Here is a 23,733-nt window from a genome sequence, read left to right as displayed (position 1 = left end):
TAAATAAAAATAAATAAAAAGCTCATTGAGTGTTGTATGTTAAAATGAGAAGAGGGCAAAGATCGCCAAGCAGGTGGAAGAATGTAAACGCATCCAGTGAAGTGGAAAGCAGAAGGTCTGTCTGCAGAACCTACAATAAAGTGGACATCACAAGGGGTAAAGGGGCTTTAAGTTGCCCCTCAAGGGATCAGATGTTGCTTCAAAGTGGCTGTGAAGCTGGAGCTAAATCAACCCGTCTGGCTCACTGGGTCAGAGTGCTGCTGAAACACTGATGCGTTCAGGTGCATCACGATGAAGCAGGTAGAAGCGGGTTAATCTTGACCCTTGAGTTGATCAAACTGTTTCAAAATTCTATTATTCTTTTTTTTTTAAAGATTATTTTTCTGATGTTTTTTGCCTTTATTAGTCAGGACAGTGAGAGAGTGAGACAGGAAAGGGGGGAGACCTTGCAGCAAACTGTCGTGAGCGGGAGTCGAACTCACGAACGCCGCGCCAGGGAACTACAGCCCCTGCTCATGGGTCGCCCGCTCAACCAGGTGAGCTACAGGGGGCCCAAAATTCTGTTTATCTTGACCATAATTTCCAGAAACAGCAGCTCCAGTTTGTATCAACCTATTCAGAAACCTAAAGGCAACAGATGAAGTGTTGCTGAACAAGCTGAGGTTTTGCTGCATGAAGGGTTATGAGCTCATGACCTCTAGTGGCTGAGCGCTGCCCACTGCAGCAGGCAGGACAACAGAGCTTTGTGTTTGTAGGTCGGATTGAAGACAAGGACAGTCAAAGTCACTCGTGTGTACAACTCACACTCTGTACTGCACTTTATTCTGACGACATACACAACACGCTCCAGACTTCCTCATATGAAGAGCGTGTCTCACCATCTGGTTTGTCCCAAAAACAAATAAATAAAAACAACGAACAAATGAAGGACTTGAAGACACATTTCTACAAATACACAAAACACAACTTTGTCAAATACAACCAGGAAACGTACATTTGGTAACCGATGATGAAACTAACTTGCATTATATTGCAACATTCACATAATGTGTTTTCAGAGTATAACAACTTCATAACACGGCAATTTATAGCAATATACTGAAAACAGTCTTTGTGTTTACATCTTAAGAACACACACACACACACACGACACACTAGTTTGGTTTAACTGATGGTTTGATCCCAGAGAAAGCAAATGAGTATATAAAACAAACGTGTGTGTGCTTCCAGTAGCTGGTGTTGCAGAAGTGCTAAAGACACTTAATAGGATTTTTTTTTTTAATGTAAGGCCTGATTTCTTCCACAACATGTCTGGTGAGGCCACATCAGTTTGAAAACTCTATCAACAAAAGACCTGAAAAGACATTTGGCGAAACCTACAGCAATGTGTGGACGATTGTGCTCAAGACGCTCTACACGAAAGCCGAGTTACATTATCAGACCTTTTGACCGCCACACTCACAGAAGGCACATAAAAATCCATGAGGACAACATGTACGACACAGACCCCAACGTATGACGCAGCTCTACCTGTAGTTCTACACGCTACAGCTATCATTTCATCATTAGGAAGCTTTGCTACAAGCTCGCTACTGTGAGCAGAAACATGGTCCAACTATCAGTCCGTCCAAAGTTGGCGGTACATTAAAAAGGCAACAATACATTAAATATCCTATCTGTGGTACAAACTCTTAAGACAAGAGCGGGTAAAAAGTAAGAATAATAAACATCAGTAACAACATGTGCACATCAGCATGGTTGATCCTGAGGTTGGCATCAAAAAGTCCCCATTCAGAAGAAAAACGGAGCCCAGAGGAGTCCCTGTCTGGTGCATTAGCTGAGATCAGAAACTATCACAATGGGTTTCTTTCTATAACTACAACTTCTAAGTTTTCATTCTTCTCAACATTCCTGGTGTTTGTAAATTAATAAAAGAAAAAACAACAAGGCGATGATGAGGAGTCAAAGGCTTAAAAAACAAACATACATTATGGAGAGAGTCTCGGATGACACTTGGAAAAACCTTGTAGCTTGTCAACAGAAGATAATCTCAGTTACCACTAGGAGGCACCTGAAACCAAAAACCGCCCTGAAGATGCACTCCAAGAATCTAGCTGGAGGGAGGAAACAGTTCACATGCAGAAGATGGACGGAAAGCAGGACACAAAAGGAAACCGATGTGTGATCATTGTTATAGCAGGACAACTTCTCTTCAGTAAAACTATTCAACTAAGATAACGGACACGTAACGAGAGACTGGATTAACATCTTATACAAAAAAACTGCAAGAAGTAACAGCTGTCCTTCTTTAAAAATGGTTAATTAAAAAAAAAAAGAAAAAAAAGAAAACTAAACCTGTACCTTCTGTACTTCAGTTCAGTAACGGAGCAAAATACAGCTTTCTAAGTGGTGCCGTCAAAAGGTTGTGGGACTGTTGGTGGCGTGTGCACAGGGTGTAGCAGTAACTCACACGTCAGGAGACCATGTGACAACATCAGAAGTGAGAAATCAGAAGAATACATCCTGTTTGTTTTTTGAGCAGCCAGGATGAGTCAATGATCATCACTGGTGACTGAAGGAGGTCTGCAGCTACCAGAGAGAGAAGAAATGTCGTATTCCACAGTCTCCAAGATGGGACAAGCTGCATTGGGTCAGGAGCGCACCGGAGAGAAGCTTGTTTGTTTTAATATTCAGATAATTAGTCCCCCATGGTCAGACTGTCAGAGGAGGGTTCTACTCTGACACCCTGAGGTGTCTGAGGGCGAGTGTTTGGTGCAAAAGATGTGAAGTGCGACGGCATGAGGCTGCTCGCTTAGCGCTCACAACACAACACAATGATCGCTCTCCACTCAGCCTGGTCACTCAATTTGGCTCTCTGTGACTTCTTCCTCCTCCCCAAAATATAATTCAAGTTAAAGGATCGTCATTTTGACCCCGCTTGGGAGATTCAGCACTCATTGCAGATGGTACCTGACGTTTGCAAAACTTCCATTGAACCTTATAATTAGTGAAGCAGGAGCACTGGGAGCAGCGTATGACTGCACCAGGAGTACACCTAGATAGCAGACAAATGTAAATAAGGTACAGTTGTTGATTCATTTATAGGCACAGTCCCAAAACCTTTTGATCGTACCTCGTATAACCTAGGTATATAACAGAAAATGCAAGATGTGCAAAATTGTAGCTGTTCTTTGAGGTCTGTGAGCGAGTCCAAAACCAGCGTTTGCAGACTCAGCTTTGTTGCTGCCATACTGAACAGATAACGTCTAAACTCAAAACTCAGAGCTGTAAACAGTTTGTGAGCATGTGTGAGTTGCAGTGTGGGGGCACATGTGGAGGAAACACAGTCAACACTGCATCATGTACCAACATGTGAGTGTGCACGACAGTGTGCACAAGAGTGTGTCTGCAGAGTGCTGTTTGTTGGAAGGTTACAGTGGGCACAGTTTCAATATATTCAAAGTAAAATCCCGCTCCTTTATTCGCTATGGCAAATGTGGGAGAAGAGGCAGGCACAAAGTGTATTGTGCTCATCTCCCCCTTTCTTCCGTCCTTGTTCCTTTAATCGTTCAAGCAATACTCATCCAAATCCTGATTGTCTGCAGCTCAAAGCTTCTTCTATCTGTAAAGTCATCCTATTTCATCCCTCCATACAGCGCTTCAACCCGAATCCTTTGTTGCTCCATCATTCGATCTTTTCTGGGTCTATGTTGTCCAAATCAATATCCGGTGAGGCCACACAACACATGCACAGTTTTTGGGTGGACAGAGAGAGCTGATCTGCAGTGACAGAGAAAAAAAGAAAAGAAAAATCAATGTTAGCTCTCAAAAGATCATCTCTGAAAATATGGGAAATTAAGGCTTTGAACAAATACTGGTGTTGGTTTTAGACCAAACAGCCTAAAGCTTTACTTGTTCAAACCATTTAGCATAATGTCAGTGGTATTAGGAGGGAGTACTCCTCAGCTCCAAGGCTTTACCAACACATGTCTCTGTACTGTGGAACCCGGTACAGTATGTGGGCTTTACAGTAAAATGAACTTTGAAACAATAATCTAAATCAGGATTTTTTTTCTGCATAGAGGAATTTTTGGTGCCTCCTAATGAGGTTTAAGCCGAAACCAAAGAAAAACCACAAATGATAAGAATTCAATAAAACAATGAAATTTAAAATAATTTAACAGTTTCGGGTAACTTGGGTTATATTTACTTGAGCTTAGTAGACACTGTCTTTATCAAATGGTCAGAAAGGACAAGAAAATATACAGATTTCTGTCAAGTAATGTGACACAGACTCAGTGCCTTGACTGTACACGGACCGCTCATGCTTACTGTCATGTGTGGTCATGTGTTGTCACCCGCCAAAGGCAAATTCTGAGAAAGGAAAAGCTCTGATCTTAATCCCTCTTCATCTCATAACGCTCACACAAGGCATTTTCATTTGTGTCAACAGTGGCTGGTCTATGTGACATTTAAGACTAATAAGCTACTTTAAAAAATGTATTCATAATAACATCACACGTCCACATTCATTCACAGAGAAACTCGACAGCCACATCCCACGACTTAGACTGTTATTGTTTACATCAATCCTGTTACTCTGTAAGTCTATACATTTTTCAAATCAAAACACAGTGAAGCCTCTTACAGTCTAGACCAGTTTAACCAACCGGGCTGCTGTATGTGTGGATAACAATCTGCTCTTTGTACATTAAATCCATCATACAATCTATGGAAAATCACATAGGGTTTCTGTATCTATGGTTTAAGAATCATGAATTCTCTGCTAAACCAAAAGATAAAAACACAGCCTGCATCTTGTTAACATTGCATATAAACAGAGGGGACATCATGAAACAAACAAGTAGACGCTATATTGGAAATAATCCAACATTAAAAGGGAACTGGATGAAGCAAAATAGTGTTCTGAAAGAAGTCTATTTTAAGACTATCTAAGGGGGAGTTTTTAAGTTCATCAAAACCGCTGCTACGACAAGCAATGCAGTGTGACTTACTGAGCATTTTGCCAAGGAAGGCGGGTCTGGAGCTCGGCGGCAGGTGGATACAAATGTAGTAGACGGGTGCCCCAGACAATGCCACAGCAATTCCCACTAGAGAGTTGATGGTGTCGCTGTAGAGGGGCACCACCACCAGGAATAAGCTGCACAGGCAGTAGACTATTGGGAAGAACAAAGAGAGCTGCAGGGTGTGGAGAGTAGAAAGGCGGAGGAGGAGGACAAAACAAGAAAAACAGGGACAAAGAGGAAGTAGAAAAGAAGGATGAGTTTGCAAATTAACGAAGGAAGTTTACACAATTAAATGAACATTTTCATATTAATATTATCAGGATAACTACGCGTTTCTGATGACTTAATTGTGATTCTAACTGCCTGAAAATTTCTCCACCAGAACGCTGTGGAGTCACATTCATGGCGACTAATAACATCAGAGGCTTTCAGCCTTGTCACAGCTCATGAGTGAAGCTGCTGCTGAGTAGTCAGACATGCAATGTGGGTACAGTTGACACACAGGCAGAGTGTAAATAAAGGTCTAACATGCTTCAGAGACCACAGACAGCACCTCATTCACTTATGGGAGTTGCTCTTTTAGTTTTTTTTACTAAACTATAAAACAGCATCTTATGGGAGGTGTACCTGAATAAAACAAACGTGATTATACAAGCTCTTCAGTCCTTGTTGACTCAGCATGTATCCATCTAACAGCATGAAGAGGCACACTTATATTTTTAAGTGTCATAAAACCTTTGCAGCATGAAGGCTGACTGTTTAATTTATGAACACATTGGTGAACCAATGCTCTAAAAATTGCCATTAGTAGTTGTTAATTATAGCCTATGGCCAGTGACACCCATTTCACACGACATTCATTTACATTCATGTGCTTCCCGTATGTTAGAAATAAAACTATACAACACAGTTTCCAAATGGAAAGCAGAAGTTATAAGGTGTTGTACAAAGACATAATTCATAATGACACAGGCCATGGAAACTACACTACAGTAGCTACATTTGTCAAAGCAGTTCCCTGGCAAAACTAAATTTCATATCGGTGCATGTTTCACACCAGACCGATATACTGATACAGGTGATAACGCATGTCTGTGAGGCAGAGTCACTGCGGCCCTCATATATGCATGCCAATGTTCATCCTGCATAAATTTTACTACCTTCACAGGTCGGTGCAGATCAGGAGCTTTGAAGCGAAGGTAGATTTGGCTGGCTATCGACAGGCCGATAAACAACCAGTAATTGAAACTGAAGTAGTTGATCAACTGGAAAACATCTGGCACGGACAGGTACAACAGAGACATGGCGCCCTGGGAGAGGAAGACCAAACACACACACACACACACACATACACAATTTAGTCTGATACCAATCTGCACAACAGACAAAAGCATCCAACTGTGAACAAACCGAGCAAATACATAGTTTCATTTCCAAACCCGCTTAAATATTGTGATACTAACATTGAAAAGCAGGGCAGGAATTGGGGTGAAGCGCTTAATGTGGATCATGCACAGGACATTAGGTAGGTGGCCTTCTCTGGAACCAACAAAAAACAGCCTGCAGGAGAAAAACGTTGCAAAGATGAACAAGAGCACCATGTTGTTGGACTGAAACTGGTTTGTTGACATTATTCAAACACTACATGCTTGTGATGTAAACAGGAAATCAAAAAATAGCTGCAATGGAGTAGTGAAGCTTGAAGTGTGTTTACTGACCGTGAGGCAGCAATGATTGAGGAATTGAGGCCTCCATAGCAGGAAATAGCCACAGACAGAGGGATGAGCCACCGAGCCCAGCCGAGCACCTCGTCAGCAAACGTCTGAGGAGACATTCAGCAAAGTGCTTATCACTCACATTCACTCAGTGGTAAGATTAGACTCATTTTAGCTTTAGTGCTAATGAGATTTTTAGGTGCAGATGTGTGCCAATAATGAGAAGATATTACAACTAATGTGACTACCAGCTAATCTGACTATCTAAACACCTGCACATGCTTACTTCATGTTTCTGACTTAAAAAAAGTCAGCGTAGTACCGAAAACACCCACTGAAACTCCTTTTCCTTCCTTTTGAAGAACTTCTGCAAGCCACATGTAAACTCAGCATTTAATTTCTGACAGTTGTGCATTAGGGTAATAAAAAATACATAAATTAACCAATCGATAATAGGAAAAATATGGAATTTTCAATACAGTTATTGTAGATTATAGCAGCTGTACAGGCGTAGGTGCACATATACATAAGAATCTGGTTCTGGCTCGACATTTACACTCTCCAAAAAAACTCACAAATCCAATTATTAACTATTTGCTGTGTCTCTCAGCTTAATTTCAAGACAGAGCACAGCCTCTGGCTTATTGACAGAACATTAACAAACCATTAGAATGAATTCTCTCATAAAAAACAAACGATTATCAAATACCACTGACAACAAGCTTACGTACAACTGTTCCTCCTTCAATGCACTAATCGCATCATCAACTCTCCCTGTTCCTGTGTGGAACCTCGTTAGCTAAATGAGGTTCCTGTCATCTCAGCTCTTACAGTCATAAAAGTCAGTACCAAAACCAGATGCTGGTGGCAATGGCTGCCAGCCAGACTCAAAGAGATGACAGGGAAGACAAGATGGAATCATTCCAACCCGCTGCCCCTATGAGGCTCAGCAGATGCTAAAAATTTAGATAACTGATAAAGTTTATGCAGAGACATTATTGTGCACAAGGTCAGACAGTCCAGCAGGTTGCTGCCTGCCTCCTGTGCCCCAGGAGATTGCACTTATTTGACTAACTTCAGATACTCACCACAGCAACAGCTTCACTGTTCAGCACTTTGTCTGCATCCATGACAACGTAGTAAGCGATATTTGTCAAGATGTAGATCACTGTGACAATGGGCATGGAAATAGCAATGGACAAGGGCAGATTCCTACAAAGGAAAATAAGGAAAGTGGTTTATTTTTATGTGAGATTTATGCAATGCTTGATTTTATGGTCGGTGACAAGTTATTTGGTGATGTAAAGCAAGACCAGGAATAAAAAATCACACTCTTTGTCTGAAATACCTCTCCGGGTTCTTGATCTCCTCTGTAATGAAGTTGAGCGTATCCCAGCCCGAATAAGAGTAAAGTGCCGAGTAGAGAGCCAAGGCCATATCACCAGGATTCGCCTTGGAGCCTTTGAAGGAGTTCTCAAAGTTCTGGTCAAAACCTACACCAACAAATCAGCAAACAAGAGATGTGTTTTAGCTTTCATCATCTCGGGCAAAATAGAGAATATAAGACATGATTTAAGTTATTCACTGCACAAAATCGTAAAACTGAAAGCAGTTTTCAAAACTCAAGTGGTAAAAATAGTTTCTGGATATATGATCTCACTGTTGTGTATTTTTGATATGAGGCAACGTACCAAACACAGTCAAAATATTACTAACATAAGAATGCGAATAACTTGTACTAATCTATAATAATTTGTACAGCAGATACATGCTAGTATTAAATCCCTCCTTTTTTTTTTGTCCAAATGGTGTTTTGTTTTTTAAGTTAATTTTTTGCCCTTTTTGCCTTTATTATATAGGACAGTGAAGAGAGAGACAGGAAAGTGGGGGAGGAGAATGGGGGAAGGACCTGCAGCGAAGGGCAATGAGTGGGATTCGAACCCATGGCCGCTGCATTGGGGACTATAGCCCCTGTACATGGGTCGCCAGCTCAACCAGGTGAGCTATAGCAGCGGCCCCATATGGTATTTTTTTTATATGCAAGAAGACACATCGTGATCGAGGACATCATACCTTGTCCAAGCTTAACAAGTCCAGCAATGATGATGACGATGAGAGCGAGGACCTTGGCTACAGTGGAGATAACCTGAAGAATGGCACCCCATTTCACTTTCATACAGTTCACAACAGTCAGCAGACCTGATGGAAAGAAAGAAGAGAACAGCAGATGAGTTGAATAAAGTCTATATGATAAGAGACAGAATGATGGACAGAAGAGTGGCTAAGAGGGGCTGACATTCAGAATCAAGACAAAAATATGGCTTGCCTAGTTTATTTCTGCAACATTCTTATTTATTTCTCTAATCAACTCAGTAAAAAGACGACTTGGACATACATAACATTCTGACCATTTTAGCACTGGGTGAATAAAGATGTTTATTAACTTGAAGAATAAGTTTTAAACTGTTTGCGAAACGGTAAAAGCACAACCTACTGATCCAAAGTGTTGTAGGTGGTTCTTTTACACCTGGTTTAAGTATTTCCATCTGTCAGTTAGCAGTAATTTGTTGACACCCGACTCACTCACACACTCCCAGTGTCTCTTTGAACTCAATGCACGACACATGTAGTTGTCTAAACCAGCCCAACAGGTTTAAGGTTGAATGGCTGCATTTACGCTGCCTTTATTCTTCTTAAATGTCCTGGATTTAGTAGGATCACAAAGCTTGAGCTTTTCCAAGCAGAATAACCTTAAGGTAGAATTAAGAGAAAATCAACAGGTATAAAGTGTAGTTACACACACAGTTGAGTAAATGCGATGAAAAACTAGATTAAACAGTTTGAGAAGCCCCCAAGGCTCAATACTTGAGTCTTTATCTGTAATGCAGCAGACATGGTTTAATGTTCCAGTAGCGTTGTGCACAGTATCTACAGAGACTGTTTTAACAATGTGTTCCCTGGAATTATCCATTTCAGCTACTGTGAGAGCTTCTCCTACACTGTTCCTCTCTGCACAAGAGGAAGACATGGATTAAAAACTTGTATTAAAAAATCCTCTTAACTGAATCCATCCTCACAAGGGTACGATGGAAAACAAGTATCATGCATGGGATGGCTAATATTAACATGTTAACAGTACCTACTACTCTTACTGATACTGCTTATTGATCTGGTTGTACTCTGTTACTTCTTCAAGAGAAAAAAAACACAAAAACAAATCAAGAACAGAAATAAGGCTGCTTTAATTTCCTATATGTACTGTGTCTAAATGAACATTCTTGCACTCTGCAACAGCACTGTTGTGAACAAATCACTGTTATAGACCACAATGTCATAACTGAAGCGCTTCGAGAAGATTATACTGGAACACATCAAACCACAATTACAGCCTATCAGATCTGCAGAGGACATCATGTGTACTGCTGTCTACACTGGCCTCTCCCATCTGGAAAACAAGGACACCTACATCTAAGCGCTGTTTGTGGACTGCAGCTTAGCAAAATATCCTAACCAAGACACTCCATGACCACAGACACCCCCCAAGGTTGTACACTCATGCTGTACACACTGTATACCCATAACTATGGACTGCAAAAAAAGAGAGTAGTTGCATTTTCACAACAGATGTGGTCTTCATCTAAAGCAGCACCACGGCAGCCTACCGCAGGAGGGTAGAAAACCTTGTGCTGTGGTGTCAAAACAACTGCTGATTTATTTTTCTTTTTTTTTAAGCAGGAAGTCCCACTGAGATTCAAAAGCTCTTTTACAAGAGAGACCCGGCCACAGTAGCAGTCAATCACAGCATATTAAGATGCAATAAATACAAATAAAACAGGAACAACTGTTAAAACATAGAAAAACAATCACATCTCCGTCACCACATTCTTTATGATGCCCTTACATTTATTAATTGATATGAGTGTTTCTAATCTGAGATCTTTCTGCAGATTATTCCAAGCCCATGGGCCATAGCAGGAAAAGGCAGGTTTCCCCAAATCCGTTAAAACCTGGGGTATGTTGAAAAGCAACCACTGTTGATGAATCTGAGAAAGGAGAGGAGCCGTCAACCCCACCACTCGCTGTGTATCAGTTGTTCTGAGGTGAACAGGTTCAGTAACTTTGGGTTCCTCGTGGCTCAGTGAGGACTTTATCAGACCCCACCACATCACCCCGCTGATCAGGAAAGCCGTTTGTACTTCCTGAGCAGGCTGAGGAAATTTCAACTGCCACTATCACTCCTCTGCAGCTTCCCCCCACATCACCACCTCCTCACACTCCTGCTGTCTGGCAGACGCCACAGGAGTCTGAAATGCAGAACCTCAAGATTCGAGGACAGTTTCTATCTCGGGGCAATAAAACTGATGAACACTTCCAAACCTCTGCCCCATCCCTCCCTTCCCCCTTCTGACATCATAGGCCAAAAGACTTGACGCAATCTTGCACAACTGTATATTTTTGCACATGTTGACCTTTGCTACATAAACACTGCAGTCTTTTTTTTTTCCTTTACATTGTTCCTCTGCACATGCCCTTTGAGGACTACACATTGCATATTCAACTTTGCCTACCTCAGTAATTATGAGTAGATCCAAACTTTTCTGCAACATCAACTAATTCACATGCCTTATGTTTAACTGTTTTCTGTACGTAGACCTTTGGCACTGTTGTTACACATTCATATGTGTTACCAGAGTATATATGAGTTAATATGAGTGACTTGTGTGGTGAACGAGTGAATTTTGTAAATACGATAATCAGGACACTAGACAGGGACACAACAAACTAAGAATTCCACTGCAGTAAGATGTTGTCTATTGCTGCATCTTTTGCTTTTGAATCCTTTGGAATGTGTAATAAAATCGTTCTTTTCAGCAAAATAAACAGCAACCTTTTGAAGCCATCACTTTACAGATACCGATGTTGTGATGATTAGAACGTACAACAAATGAAATCTGTTATTCGCTAGACTGGAGTAGAAACTAGTAAAACCAGAGCAGTCACATAGGGAGGCTGCTAAAGACCTCATTTTTCTTCTAAAGAGAGATTTTCTCCAGTTGAAAATACCCTCATACTCAGGGTGAAGGAGGCTTGAGGAGTATTTGTGACAAATGGTGACAATGTCCCCCAAATAATTTAATCCCACCTGCTCTGAGTGCTCTGAAGCTGACTTTCTGCACGGCCGTTCAGACGATGCTCTGATCATTTCAAACTGAATTTATGAATGCAGCCACAGTTAAACAATCAGCTGGCTCATAGCAACTTTCAATCATTAACCCATGTTCCTATATTTTAGTTAACTCTTCATGTGGCCTGCTCATATGTACAATGCACCTGGGTTAGCAAGAGGTGAACTTTACCTTAACCTTTACGTTTCTCCACATCTATGTTTTGACCTTTTGCGACATGTTTCAACAGACTGCTGGTCTTTACCCCCTTTGCATCCAACCAACTTGTTAGACTTGCAGCAGAGAGCAGTGCCTACATCAATTATAGTGAGGTTTAACAACACGTCAACAACACTTCTCGCTGCTGTCGTCATTGAGAGCATTGCCGATGTGCTTTAAGGGGCTCCAGCATGTGACAGAGAGAAGGCTGTCAGAGGTTTGGAAAAGCAGAAATGCATCATAGGTGAAATGTCTTCATCTCATTGCAAATTAGAAAGAAAGCTGGTTAGATAAAACGTGCAAGATCCTAATTTAGATTCCTAATTTCTAAGGTACTGATAGCAGAAGCATTAATGTCAGAACTTACTGTTCCTCCAGTGTTTCATAATCTAGCCATTGGGCACATTTAATACCAGGGTGTGATACACATCCCTACACACAACTGTAACAGTGAACAACTCTATATGAACCTGGGGCTTTCATGACATCTTAAAGTAATAGCAAGGCTGCTTTGGTTTGTGTTCAAAACCAAACCAAGACATTTTTCTAACAAAATTTTTGTATTCAATTAGAGGTGTTCAAGTAGTTGGAAAGAACATGCCATTAAAAGAATAGTTTTCTACTATATCATTATGCAGGCAGTTTAAATTATTCATATACATGCAGAGCGAGTAATGAAAACACAGCCCTTGTGTGTTATTAAACAGATGGATTGTATGTGGTGCCCTGTTGCTTTAATCGTGTCTCAACATTTTGGCCACAACAGCTTCACAGTGAGACTCCACTGACATTACACAACATAAACAATATATACCCAGGTGTCCAGTAAGTACACACGACCTCTACTAGCTCACCCATGTCTTTTCAGCACTCGCATATACATAAAGACAATACGCTGAGTAAAGCATGCATGTGTGTTTAGCATAGAGAGAGCCTTACATATGATGACAGCTGCGATGAGGCGGACGGCATGGTAGGGCGCTACACAGGTGGGGTAGAAGGGCTGGACCAGGTAGTTGGAGAAGGTCAGGGCTATCACTGCCTGACAGGCTGGTTCTACGATCAACAGGGACGTCCAGAGTCTACAGAGGAATCCACACATCTGAATATTATATCACAGGTATCGCATTGATTGTAGGTAGAGAAAAGAAAGAATCTGTTGTGCAAGTGTATGAACTCTATTGTGTGCCATATAAAACAATAAACTACATACCGAATAAAAGCCACAAAGCCTCCAAAAGATTCCAGGATGTAGGCGTAGGAGGCTCCAGATTTTCGAATGGTCGTACCGAGTTCAGCATAGCATAATGCCCCAAACACAGAAAATACCCCTCCGATGGCCCACACTACCAGGGACAGGCCATACGAGCCGGTGTACATAAGAACTCCCTGCAGGAGAACAAAGGACAGCAGAGAATCAGTAAACTGTATGTATATAGTAGGACTGAAGGATTTGATGAAAATATATCACGGTGATTCTTCACAAATATTTGCAATTTGAAATATCTTTGTTTAAAAGCTCAATATTTATTAAACAATAGATTTAAAACATGGGATTGATCATTAGCACATCAGACACCAAACTATTACCTGCTATATATTCTAATGCAAAGACGAGAACTTAGTTATCAATTGCTGCAACATGTATTTCTACATTTTTAAAATGACATAAGACACAAAATAATAGCAACAAAAGCTGCATCTAAGAAACAATCAAGTTTAATAATGTAGTTATAATAAAAAAAAATAAAAAATAAACCCTTGGTCAGAAACTTTAACATGATATATATACGTGAATTGCAGCCTTTGTGATTTGCTCACTGGACTATTTAAATTGTGATTTTGATTTGAAATCAATAGATGGTTCAAACATAATGTGTAGAATAAGACGCATATTGTGCACATACATTTGTTTTTATCTTTTAAAGCCATGACAACGTGTTTGTTTGGGATAGTAAGAGAGCTGTCATTTAAATTCTTGTGCAGACCAAACAATAGCACTAAGGCCTGTGACTTCACACAATGACGACATGAAAATGTAGAAGACTACCCAACCCTAGTGTTAACTCCAAACTGCCCCATGACAAACCCTTAACAACAAGCTTCAGTTAAATAGGTATACATTTTACAATCAAAGTCAAAACAGGACAGAATTATTTTCATTACGTTGACCTGAAAAGAACAAACAATAAACAAGCACAAATGCCCTAAAAAAGGAGAAACGCCTACCTTAGGTGAGACGAAGATGCCAGAGCCGATCATATTTCCCACAATGAGACAAACTCCATGAAGGAGGGAAATCTCCTGCTTCAGCCGCATACCGCTGCCCTGAGATGCTGTGTCTACATCAGCAACCATTCTGAAGAGTTTACAGCCTTTAGGCTCAGTCCAGAAGAGTCAACAGGAAATTGACGGGGAATGAAAAAGACACTGGGACGAGGTGAAAGAACAGAACAATGCACTACTGGGGAAAGTGAGAGCCTAACAAAAGAGGAAGAGGGGGTTGGGTGTCACTGGAAGGCTAAAACTAAGCCAGTCTCAAACAGCCGTTCAATCCAAGGTGTACTTCTCGACTGGGATAATCTGTAAGAAAAACAAGGACACAGAGTCTCACAGAAGTGCTTTACACATTTCAGTAGTTTTCCTGACAGAACATTAGTAAGTAATTCTGACTCAGTATGTCATCGGCATACACCACTATGTCGCCTGTGGGTGCAGAAGAATCAACTCTCAAAACGACGGTCTTGAAGTCAGCATCTCTTTATCCGGCAGTTCACAGAATCTCACACAACACAGGGCTGGAGGAGAGGAGCTCCCTGAGTAAAAGGACTGTGGGTATTTATATTCTTCTTATCACGCTACCTAAGGAGGGGCAGGTTCCCTCTGTTCTGGACAGTTTGTTTTGTCATGGGAGCACAGAATCAGAATCATAAAGTCATCATTAAAGTCCAAGGTCTTGATCCTTTGGGGGAGGAATAGCTTTCTGTTACAGATGCTCCCAATCAAAAGTCTTAAAAGAAGTAGGGAAGTAAAAATATATAATAAAAATACAAACATAAGTATTAATATGAAATAAAATATATGGAAACAATAAAAATAAATATACATTGTACATTTACATACAGCATAATGATAATACTACCATTTGGATTACTGCACATAGAACGGTTATTGCACATTAATAAAAAGCCCAAGGTCACAATGTTCTTCTTTCATCTTGCATGGGAGTGTATCAGTAATTTCCCTCTTATTCATCACTCTGTGGCAGGACTATAACCTTCTGCACCAGCAGCGTATCTCTCCAAGAACTCCTTCACATTCTCACAGACTATCAGGCACTTGGAAAACAGAAAAACACAAAAACAATCCTATTTTTCCATCATCGCCTAAGGAACAGCTAGAGGCCAACAAGATAGCCGCAAATAAATGAAGGAGTGTGTGGATGGATTAAATCAATACCTTTCTAGATTTATGAGGGGCTTTGCGTCAACAAGCCGGCTACAGAAAACACAAACTCACAGTAAAACAGCCTGATTTCAGTTTTACAACAAGATAGATCAAATCGCAGAAACACAAACATGATTACAAATACTATCACAGGTTAGGACTTTGCATTTAAATGTCCAAAAATCATGATTAATGTATCTTCAACTTCATTTATTTTATCAGTTGCAATTATGACGCTGTTAAGTCCAGTGCTTTTAATTTAATGCTGAAGGTTATTTGAGCAAACTGAAAACCACTCTCTGCTTCTCAAACACAGACGTGCCTGAAGGCAAAGACATCAAATCAAACACAAGTAGCAGCCATTTGACAGCCAGGCTGTAATACAGGCTAACCAGGTCTTCTATGCATTAACTGCTTCTAGAGTGCTCAAGTTCTGCAATGCATACGCACAGTCTTTTTAATGACATTGCACAACGATGCTACACAACCACCACCTAGTAGATACAGAAAACTACTTGCAGTTAACACGTTGCCATGAAAAAGCCAGTACTGGTCAAACAATCAAATAAAATAGCCGTCAAGTTGTCCAGTGAAAGAAACAAGGCAAAATGAGGCTATTGACACCTACGTGGTATTTACTCTTCACACAAGCCACACATGCCACCTTTACTGACCCGATGGTTGAATTACTGTGAGGCATCACTCACAAATAGCCATTACACACAGGGTCAATTTAACCTTTACTAACCAAACATGTGCTTTTTGGAAGCAGATGCACAATCATCGTGAAACAGTATGACGACAAGAAAAAAAAATAGGCCACTAGGTCAACAAAAAGACTTGATTTTCCATTTTGAGGATAGCGATATGAAGTGGAAGGAAACTTTTTGTGCCAAAAATGTCACTAAATGTGCTCGTTGTGTAATGAGGGGTTATCATCAGGTGCAGCAATGGAAAAACACTGCTGGCTTTTCAAAGTCACCCTTTAAGCCGAATAGAAACACAGAATATGATTCTTTAATGGCCTTGTACAATTACATGATCTGTAACTAGATTAGTCTAACTGGAAATATATGTCAGTATATTTAGTTAAATAAGAAGCAACCGTATGCATTTTCAAGTAACACAGGCAGCTAATATTCGTATAGGCGACATACAGACATGCTCTGCAGAGACCCATTATCACAGCCTGAAGTTTCTTCCAAACACCTACATGTTTCTCCAAGAAAAAAAAAAAAAAAAACACTAGCACAAATTCAAACAGTCCAAAATATCTCCAAACAGCACTCCTGGCGTTATTCTAATCCCTCAAAACCGTCAGTGTAGGTCCTGCACACATATCTGACCATCACAAAAATGCTGTTCAACCTGAAAGAAGGAGACGAATGACGAAACGAGACGGCAGCGTGACCGAGAGGAGGGGGTTGTGGAGAAACTGCAGTGTGTGTGGTCAGCTCAATATCAGAGAGAAGAGAGAGAGGAAGCTGTTATCTGTATATCAATACTGCAGAAACCATTTGAAACATTCAGAATCGGTGTATTTCTGAAACGCTGAGCTGAACACATCAGCTCATTTGTTAACATGCAACAATAGCCTCATTCATGTGAAAGCAACCAGTTTAAGACAGTAGAAAGGGCCAGTGTGACAAACAGGCCTGGCTAAAGTGTTTCCTGAGCCATTCCAGTTTTCTGAACATCATGTCTTCTTTGTGTTTTTGAAGCGGATCTCTGCGGCCATCAGTGCCTCCTCGTATTTCTTCTTTTCACAGGTGAATTGAAAACGATGCCAGTAATTTGTTTCAACGGTCTTCTGTTCGAGCTGGAAAATGTGGCGTCCACAGGTAATGGTTAGGAATGATGCCAGTGCTGACACTGTGGAGTACCTCTCCAGTGTTTCTGATTTCAATTTCCAAACTGTCTGAGCAGTGAAAGGAATTCTCTCGCCTTTTTAAACAAGTCTTTCTGGTTGCCAGGTTCACCAACGTGCCAGTTTTCTGAGGTGTCAGTCAGATGAAGAGAATTTTAATAAAACTAGAATTGGCTAGGATGGCTACTGACAAATCTGGGAAGGGCCAAAAGCACAACTTTCAGAGTAGTTTGACCTTAAATGTCACAGTTGTCCAACTTCCAGTCAGTCACGTAAACATGCACAACAGTAATTGGACAATTGACTCAATTTAAGTAATTTAGTTCAGTAATTCATTCAGTGAATGGTTTCCCATAATTACCTCGATTCATCTACTGACACTGACCTAATTTACTACTTGAGTCGCTTCATAAATAACAAGACACAAAGAAAAGAAAGATGTCTTTGTTTTTCTCTGTCGGATGTGGTGTTTTTGCAGCTGGTAACATTAATGACTGATGCTGAGAACTAGAGACTAAATAGACCGCACATACAAATCTGGTAAGTTTGAAAAAAAAATCTGTCCAATGCAGAAAAACACTCCTTTCATAAGCAAAACCATAATTTAGAGCAAAATATTAACAGCTATGACCATCACTACAAAAAGACAGTAGCAACTGCTCTGTGAAAGACAGGCGCCATGTGTCCCATTATTAGATCAATGAAATTATGCTGGCATCTGTTCTGCATCCTTAAGCCAATATGTCTGCAGCTAATACACACTTGTTCACAAGCTCAAAAGGCATCTGCAGAGGAAATGATTATGCTCTGCACAATAGCCGCATTTGCTATTAATTTGCCGTGTTTATGAGAGAAACAGATGTTTAAGTTCATTAAACTATCGAGGAATTAAAACTTTACTGTTAACACTACAAGTAAGTACATGCAAAGTGTCTGCTTCCTATCATATGTCTCTACTTAAAGAACTAACCGTGCAGTATTATGTTAAATCACGTCTGCCTGTCGAGACCTGCAAGCCCCTCAGGACAGCACACACAGCTAAGGCAAAAAATATAAGACACTGTAACACTTTACTGAAGTACAACCATCCATCCATTATCTATACACCGCTTAATCCTCACTAGAGTCGCGGGGGGCTGGAGTCTATCCCAGCTGACTCAGGGTGAAGGCAGGGGACACCCTGGACAGGTCAACAGTCTATCACAGGGCTACACTTAGAGACAGACAACCAAGCACACTCACATTCACACCTACGGACAATTTAGAATCACCAATGAACCTCAACATGTTTTTGGACTTCATGGGAGGAAGCTGGAGAACCCGGAGATGAACCACGGGGAGAACATGCAAACTCCATGCAGAATCCTGGGTGTCCTCACCGGGACGCGAACCCGCAACCTTCTTGCTGCGAGGCAACGATGCTAACCACCGAGCCACCTTTGCATAGTTTTCTTGAATAAAATCTCAGTATTTCTCCCAATGGTTTTAATCATGGCAGTTCACTAAAATGTTATCTAAATCAGTCATTTTCAAATGAACTCTGAGGGTCAAATCCACTCCAAGTTAAAGCTAAATATGTGCTGCTCAATTAAAGTACTTTTACTGTGTGTTAAGATGATCATGCATAATTTAACAATGGTTGAAGCTAGACTAATCATCCCATATTGTGTCAGCTTATGTCATTATTACATGTATGAAATTCACATGGTGAAGCCAAGAGGCGTGCTGATAAAAATATCTGATTCATAGATGTCCAGAAACAGAATACTGCAGAAAGTGGCTGCAGTATTTAGCACAGGTGTATTATCACCTTGTTTGTCAGAACACGGAAGAGATGCAGGTAGAACACAGTAATGCCAAAAACACATCATGTACTGATGGCTGCATTTGATTGCTAAGTGTGGGGAGGTGGAATGTGTACTACTGTGCAGTAATTTTACGCATCATAAAAGCCACACCTCTTTAGCAAGCTTAAGTGAACTGTCTGAAAATATTATAACACATGAAGAGAACTGAAGAGTTCTCCTTTAGAAATACTGAGCGATTGTTGAAGAGGAGCTTGCAAATTCCAATCGCATCAGGGAAGCACTTTTTTTTAGTGAGCCTCATAAAACACTTGTGACTCTCGGCAATGTGTAACTACTGATGAAACCCAAAAAAGAGGAATTAACCGTTTACTTTGGTTTCAGGATCAGCACAATGGAGGGTAGTTGTAGCTTTTAGCCGCGCGCTCCCGCGAGAAACACACACTCCTCTGCGGTCAGGATTCGTCATAACATCAGTCACAGAGGATGTGAGGATGAAACGTGGACACTTCGTGAGCACATTGTGTCTCAAACGTTAGCTCCACGTGTTAGATTCATTTATCCCCCTTGTGCCACAGTGATTCATGAAAGACGCACAGTTATCCCGTTCACACGCCAAATCACCGCTCGCTGTTCAAAGATTAGCGCCAGATGGACAGATAGCCCCGCTAGCAGTGGCCTGACACACAGAAAAGAAGGAAGAAGGGGAAATCAATTAAACCGCGTTTTCCGACTCTGACTTAATTTTTCTAGCTACCACTGGTACCGATCTGTCTGGTATTTATAATAAACTCGCTGTAGGGCGGCTCTACATGCTGCACAAAGCTAACGAAGCTAGCAGCTGCTGATGAACATACATGATGTGGATGTACATGCTAGGATGTGACCGACGTGTAGCAACAGTTGTGGAGACGATTCCGCCACATACCTCTAAATAAACCTCCCCCCGACAAGATATAAAAACGTGACAAGGCGTCCGTATTAAAGAAATAAAAACACAAGAGACTCCCGTTACCTCTGTCGTGCCTTCTTTCTTCCCCTGCGGCAACTCATGAGCCGCGTTTCAGATGTGTGTCACCCAACTTTTGCTCGTCCACATTAGTTAGCAGTCAACATCTGTAGCTAGCTCCTCCTCATCAACCGCGGGAAGGATGGTCGACACCTCCCACCGTCAGAGCCCAAGGGACGGAGACTGGCGCGTAAACTAGCGGCCAAATCAACAAACGTTCACCATATACGTTGTCTTAAATGGATACCGGCGACAGGAACGGTCGGTAGACGGTGACATAAACACACCGAGCTACATTGTTAGCATCGCCGTCGTATCGGCGCATTGATCCGTGAGAGCAGTGATGTGGTCACACAGGTGCGCACTGGACGCCGACAGTAGTCCCTTTAATGTGTCACGTGACTCAGGTAACTCTATGAGGCAGTTCCTGTCAGCGTCACTATATATTTTTCCCACCGAATTTATGTATTTAACAACACCTAATATATTTTTTCATTCACTTGTAGCTATATTATCAATCAATCAATATATAGCCGAAGTCTTTTAAAATTATTTTTAAATTCACTTCTTTTTATATTTTTGTTTTTTAAGAGTATTCCAGGTTGCACTGCTGCTGATTGTTGTGAGTTACCACACAAGTTTTGTTGTATTTCTATCTATCTATCTATCTATCTATCTATCTATCTATCTATCTATGCAATAAAGAAGCACCAGACTACGACAATGGGATAATGATAGAAAAGTGAAGCAAGGACGATAAAATTGAATATCTGGTGACGGAGAACTTTTGACTGCATCACGAGGTCTTCATCAGCTCTGGAGGAAAGTAAATTGAATCAAGCGCTCCACTTCAGTCCAAATTTGACTTTATCCATTTAGTACTAATTTGTCTTGTAGATGTAGATGACAGCAAAATATAATCAACTAAGAAATTCCAATGTGTTACAGAAATGAAGCTACCTGGCAGTAGGAGAGTGCTTCAGATTAGATCTGAGATTTAATCACACTAGTACACCTGACCAGCAAGCTGTCTACACTGCAATACATCATAAAGGAATTTGGTCAAATCAGCTTTTCTTTTGAATGAACTCTCAGCTATTCATTCACTCAACTCATTAAATTAAGTTTATTAGAAACAACACAAACATATTAGTGGACTTTCCAGGATGCACTATTAAGTTAAAACTCCCCGAGGACTCTGGTTTTCTGTAGTTTGAGAGAGCAGACATGGTGGATACCTACTGAGTATCTTTGTTAAACTATTTTACGGCTGAGTTTATGTCTTTCATTTAATATATCTGGTTGTGTCTGGGAGCAGAATTGTCTTACAGATTGTTTTAGTCCTTCATCTGGTAAAAAAAAAAAAAATGGGTCCAAGCTCTGAGACTGTAAGTTCTTGTGTATTAGATAAAATTATCATTTAATTAAATCAAAGCAATGCAGATCTGTCTGTAACCGTTGTCTATACAACTAGCTGATTCAACTAAATATCTTGACTTCATTTAAGTATTTTTCTCACTTTAAGTTATTTTAACTCAGTTAGTTTGACACTTTTACAAATCATAAGATGATTTTAATCTAGCTAATCATGGAAAGTGCAGCTGAACTACATTTTTAAGGCAGCAGAGGGTTTTTACATGTCTAAGCTGAATTAATCAAATATAATGTGCATTGTTTGGATCCTGCCCTAAAATACATTATTTTACATTTACATTCTCTAAAGTGGCTTTTCATTGCATTTTAAAGGTTTAAGTCTGAACCACATTGCATTTAAGTACATTTGTTTGTATTCACTACATTGCATACTAACTGGTGTATTTCTCTTTTTGTGAGGCACTTTTGTTTTTCATCTAATTTTACTTTTTCCTTGAACTAGGCTATCTCTGTCGTCATTCCTTAGTTGCTCTGCGGTTGCACACTCAAACTACATACAAATTCTGTCCTGGTTAATCAGTGGCCATTCATAAGGTCATACACTTTAAATAAACGGTAGGAGCCTAACGGCTTTGTTATCAACGCAAACACATGCTCTTTGATAAGAGCCTTGTCGCTCGAGTTGGTATTTTTGGAGCACCAAGAGTTGGACATTAGATTCATTTGTTATTGAATGCGGTGGGCTACAAACGGGCCGACAAGTGCACAATGAAGGAAATCTGTGTTGCTGAGTGTATGTTTGAATGAGGCTTTTGTCTGTGGAGGAGCATATACACTGAATGATTGTGTTGTAAAATAGTTTCCAGTTCAATGTCATGCATGCCAGAGCTTATACACTGTAAAATGTGAAAAGTTGATCTTACTTAAACGAATGTAGTTGCATTCAAAAAAGGTAATTCAATATAACCATTAGTCTTAAATTCAGTTTACTTCATATTTACTTGTAAAGTTTACTTCAAATTTAGCTGTATTGACTTAGTTTTGTGAACTTAAAAATAGCAAGTACAACAAACTTGATCTTTCCAAGGGTTAGAAACTTAAAAAATGATTTAAAAAAATGATTTATATAGCACTTTTCTAGATGTTTTATACTGTCAATTATTCATTCACACACATTCATCCCGGTGGTGGTAGCTACAGCTGCCCTGGTGCAGAGTGACAGAGGCGTGGCTGCCATTCCACCACCACCTCAAACAATCCATTCATATGTACTCACACCAGGCAAGTTGGATGAAGTATGTTGCCCAAGGACACATGGTTACAGGGCGGAATCAAACCATTGACCGACCTGCTCTACCACCTGAGCCACAGCCGCCCTGTCGAGTTTCTGGAAACTTCTCCTGCCCTTCTCGACTGCACATGTGCACTGCTGAGCTCTGTGTTCAGTCCAGGAACAGAATGTTTCAAGTCCAGTTTACTCTTGAAGGAAAAATGACACTCACAGTCCATGAGTTAAATGAACAGGACAATGAGAAATGAGTAAAGTACACTGATGTGATTCAAGTAAGCATAGGTATTACCTTTCAGAGAGTAGTTATGACTTGAGGTTTGCTGCCACCTAGTGATTAGGTTTTAATAATTCCGTCCTTTTATTTAATGGTCTGTGATTTGGCCATCATTGGGCTATTTTCTGCTTCTACACTGGTGATAACTCGTGCTTCTGCTGGTTTACTGTCTGCAAGGAGGATGTTTGAGGCTTCAGGAATCTGATCCATATATGACTATATGAAGACTAAGGAGCTTACAATTCAGCATCCTTATAACCTGAAACCTTGATGCAGTGACAATGTAAAAACATGAAACACGCCAAACCCAAATTCTTTGAAGAGTTTTTCTCCTTCTTTCGACATCGCAGACAGAGAGTGTGTTCAGCTGCTCGTCACCACTGAAACAAAGGAGGAAACACCCTCAGTCAGCTGTCAGAGCCCTAAAACACAACAGGACAGTGGGTTTGTCATGGCTTTGGCTGTGCAGGAGAGGGGAGTGTGGCAGAATGCTCCACAGGCACCTAGAGGCTCATTACTGGCACCAGCGACAAGGCAGCT

General features: G+C 40.6%; 1 protein-coding gene across 1 annotated transcript; it reads right to left on the bottom strand.

Annotated features, from left to right (window-relative positions):
- Positions 1-782: 782 nt before the first annotated feature.
- Positions 783-20,345, bottom strand: LOC103376020 (Y+L amino acid transporter 2). Its single transcript, XM_008306364.1, has 12 exons — positions 20,261-20,345; positions 14,356-14,709; positions 13,340-13,515; positions 13,066-13,208; positions 8,816-8,941; positions 8,091-8,235; positions 7,831-7,954; positions 6,746-6,849; positions 6,491-6,587; positions 6,188-6,337; positions 5,016-5,199; positions 783-3,780 (listed from the first exon to the last, which is right to left on the bottom strand). The coding sequence occupies exons 2-12, from the start codon at positions 14,482-14,484 to the stop codon at positions 3,686-3,688; spliced, it is 1,473 nt and encodes a 490-aa protein (XP_008304586.1). The 5' UTR covers positions 14,485-14,709; positions 20,261-20,345; the 3' UTR covers positions 783-3,685.
- Between the last annotated feature and the right edge of the window lie 3,388 nt (positions 20,346-23,733).

Source organism: Stegastes partitus, unplaced genomic scaffold (genome assembly GCF_000690725.1).
Source record: "Stegastes partitus isolate 25-593 unplaced genomic scaffold, Stegastes_partitus-1.0.2 Scaffold46, whole genome shotgun sequence".
Taxonomy (NCBI): Eukaryota; Metazoa; Chordata; class Actinopteri; family Pomacentridae; genus Stegastes; species Stegastes partitus.
Note: the sequence above shows the minus strand (reverse complement) of the source record. Positions and strands in the feature narration are given on the sequence as shown.

Excerpts from the sequence above, each read along its gene's own strand:
- LOC103376020 (XM_008306364.1), bottom strand. The coding sequence starts at position 14,484 with ATGGTTGCTGATGTAGACACAGCATCTCAGGGCAGCGGTATGCGGCTG. Across the intron at positions 8,942-13,065 it reads CATCGCAGCTGTCATCATAT|GTCTGCTGACTGTTGTGAAC; the intron begins GTAAGGCTCTCT and ends TCTTTCCATCAG. Across the intron at positions 7,955-8,090 it reads GAGATCAAGAACCCGGAGAG|GAATCTGCCCTTGTCCATTG; the intron begins GTATTTCAGACA and ends TTTCCTTTGTAG.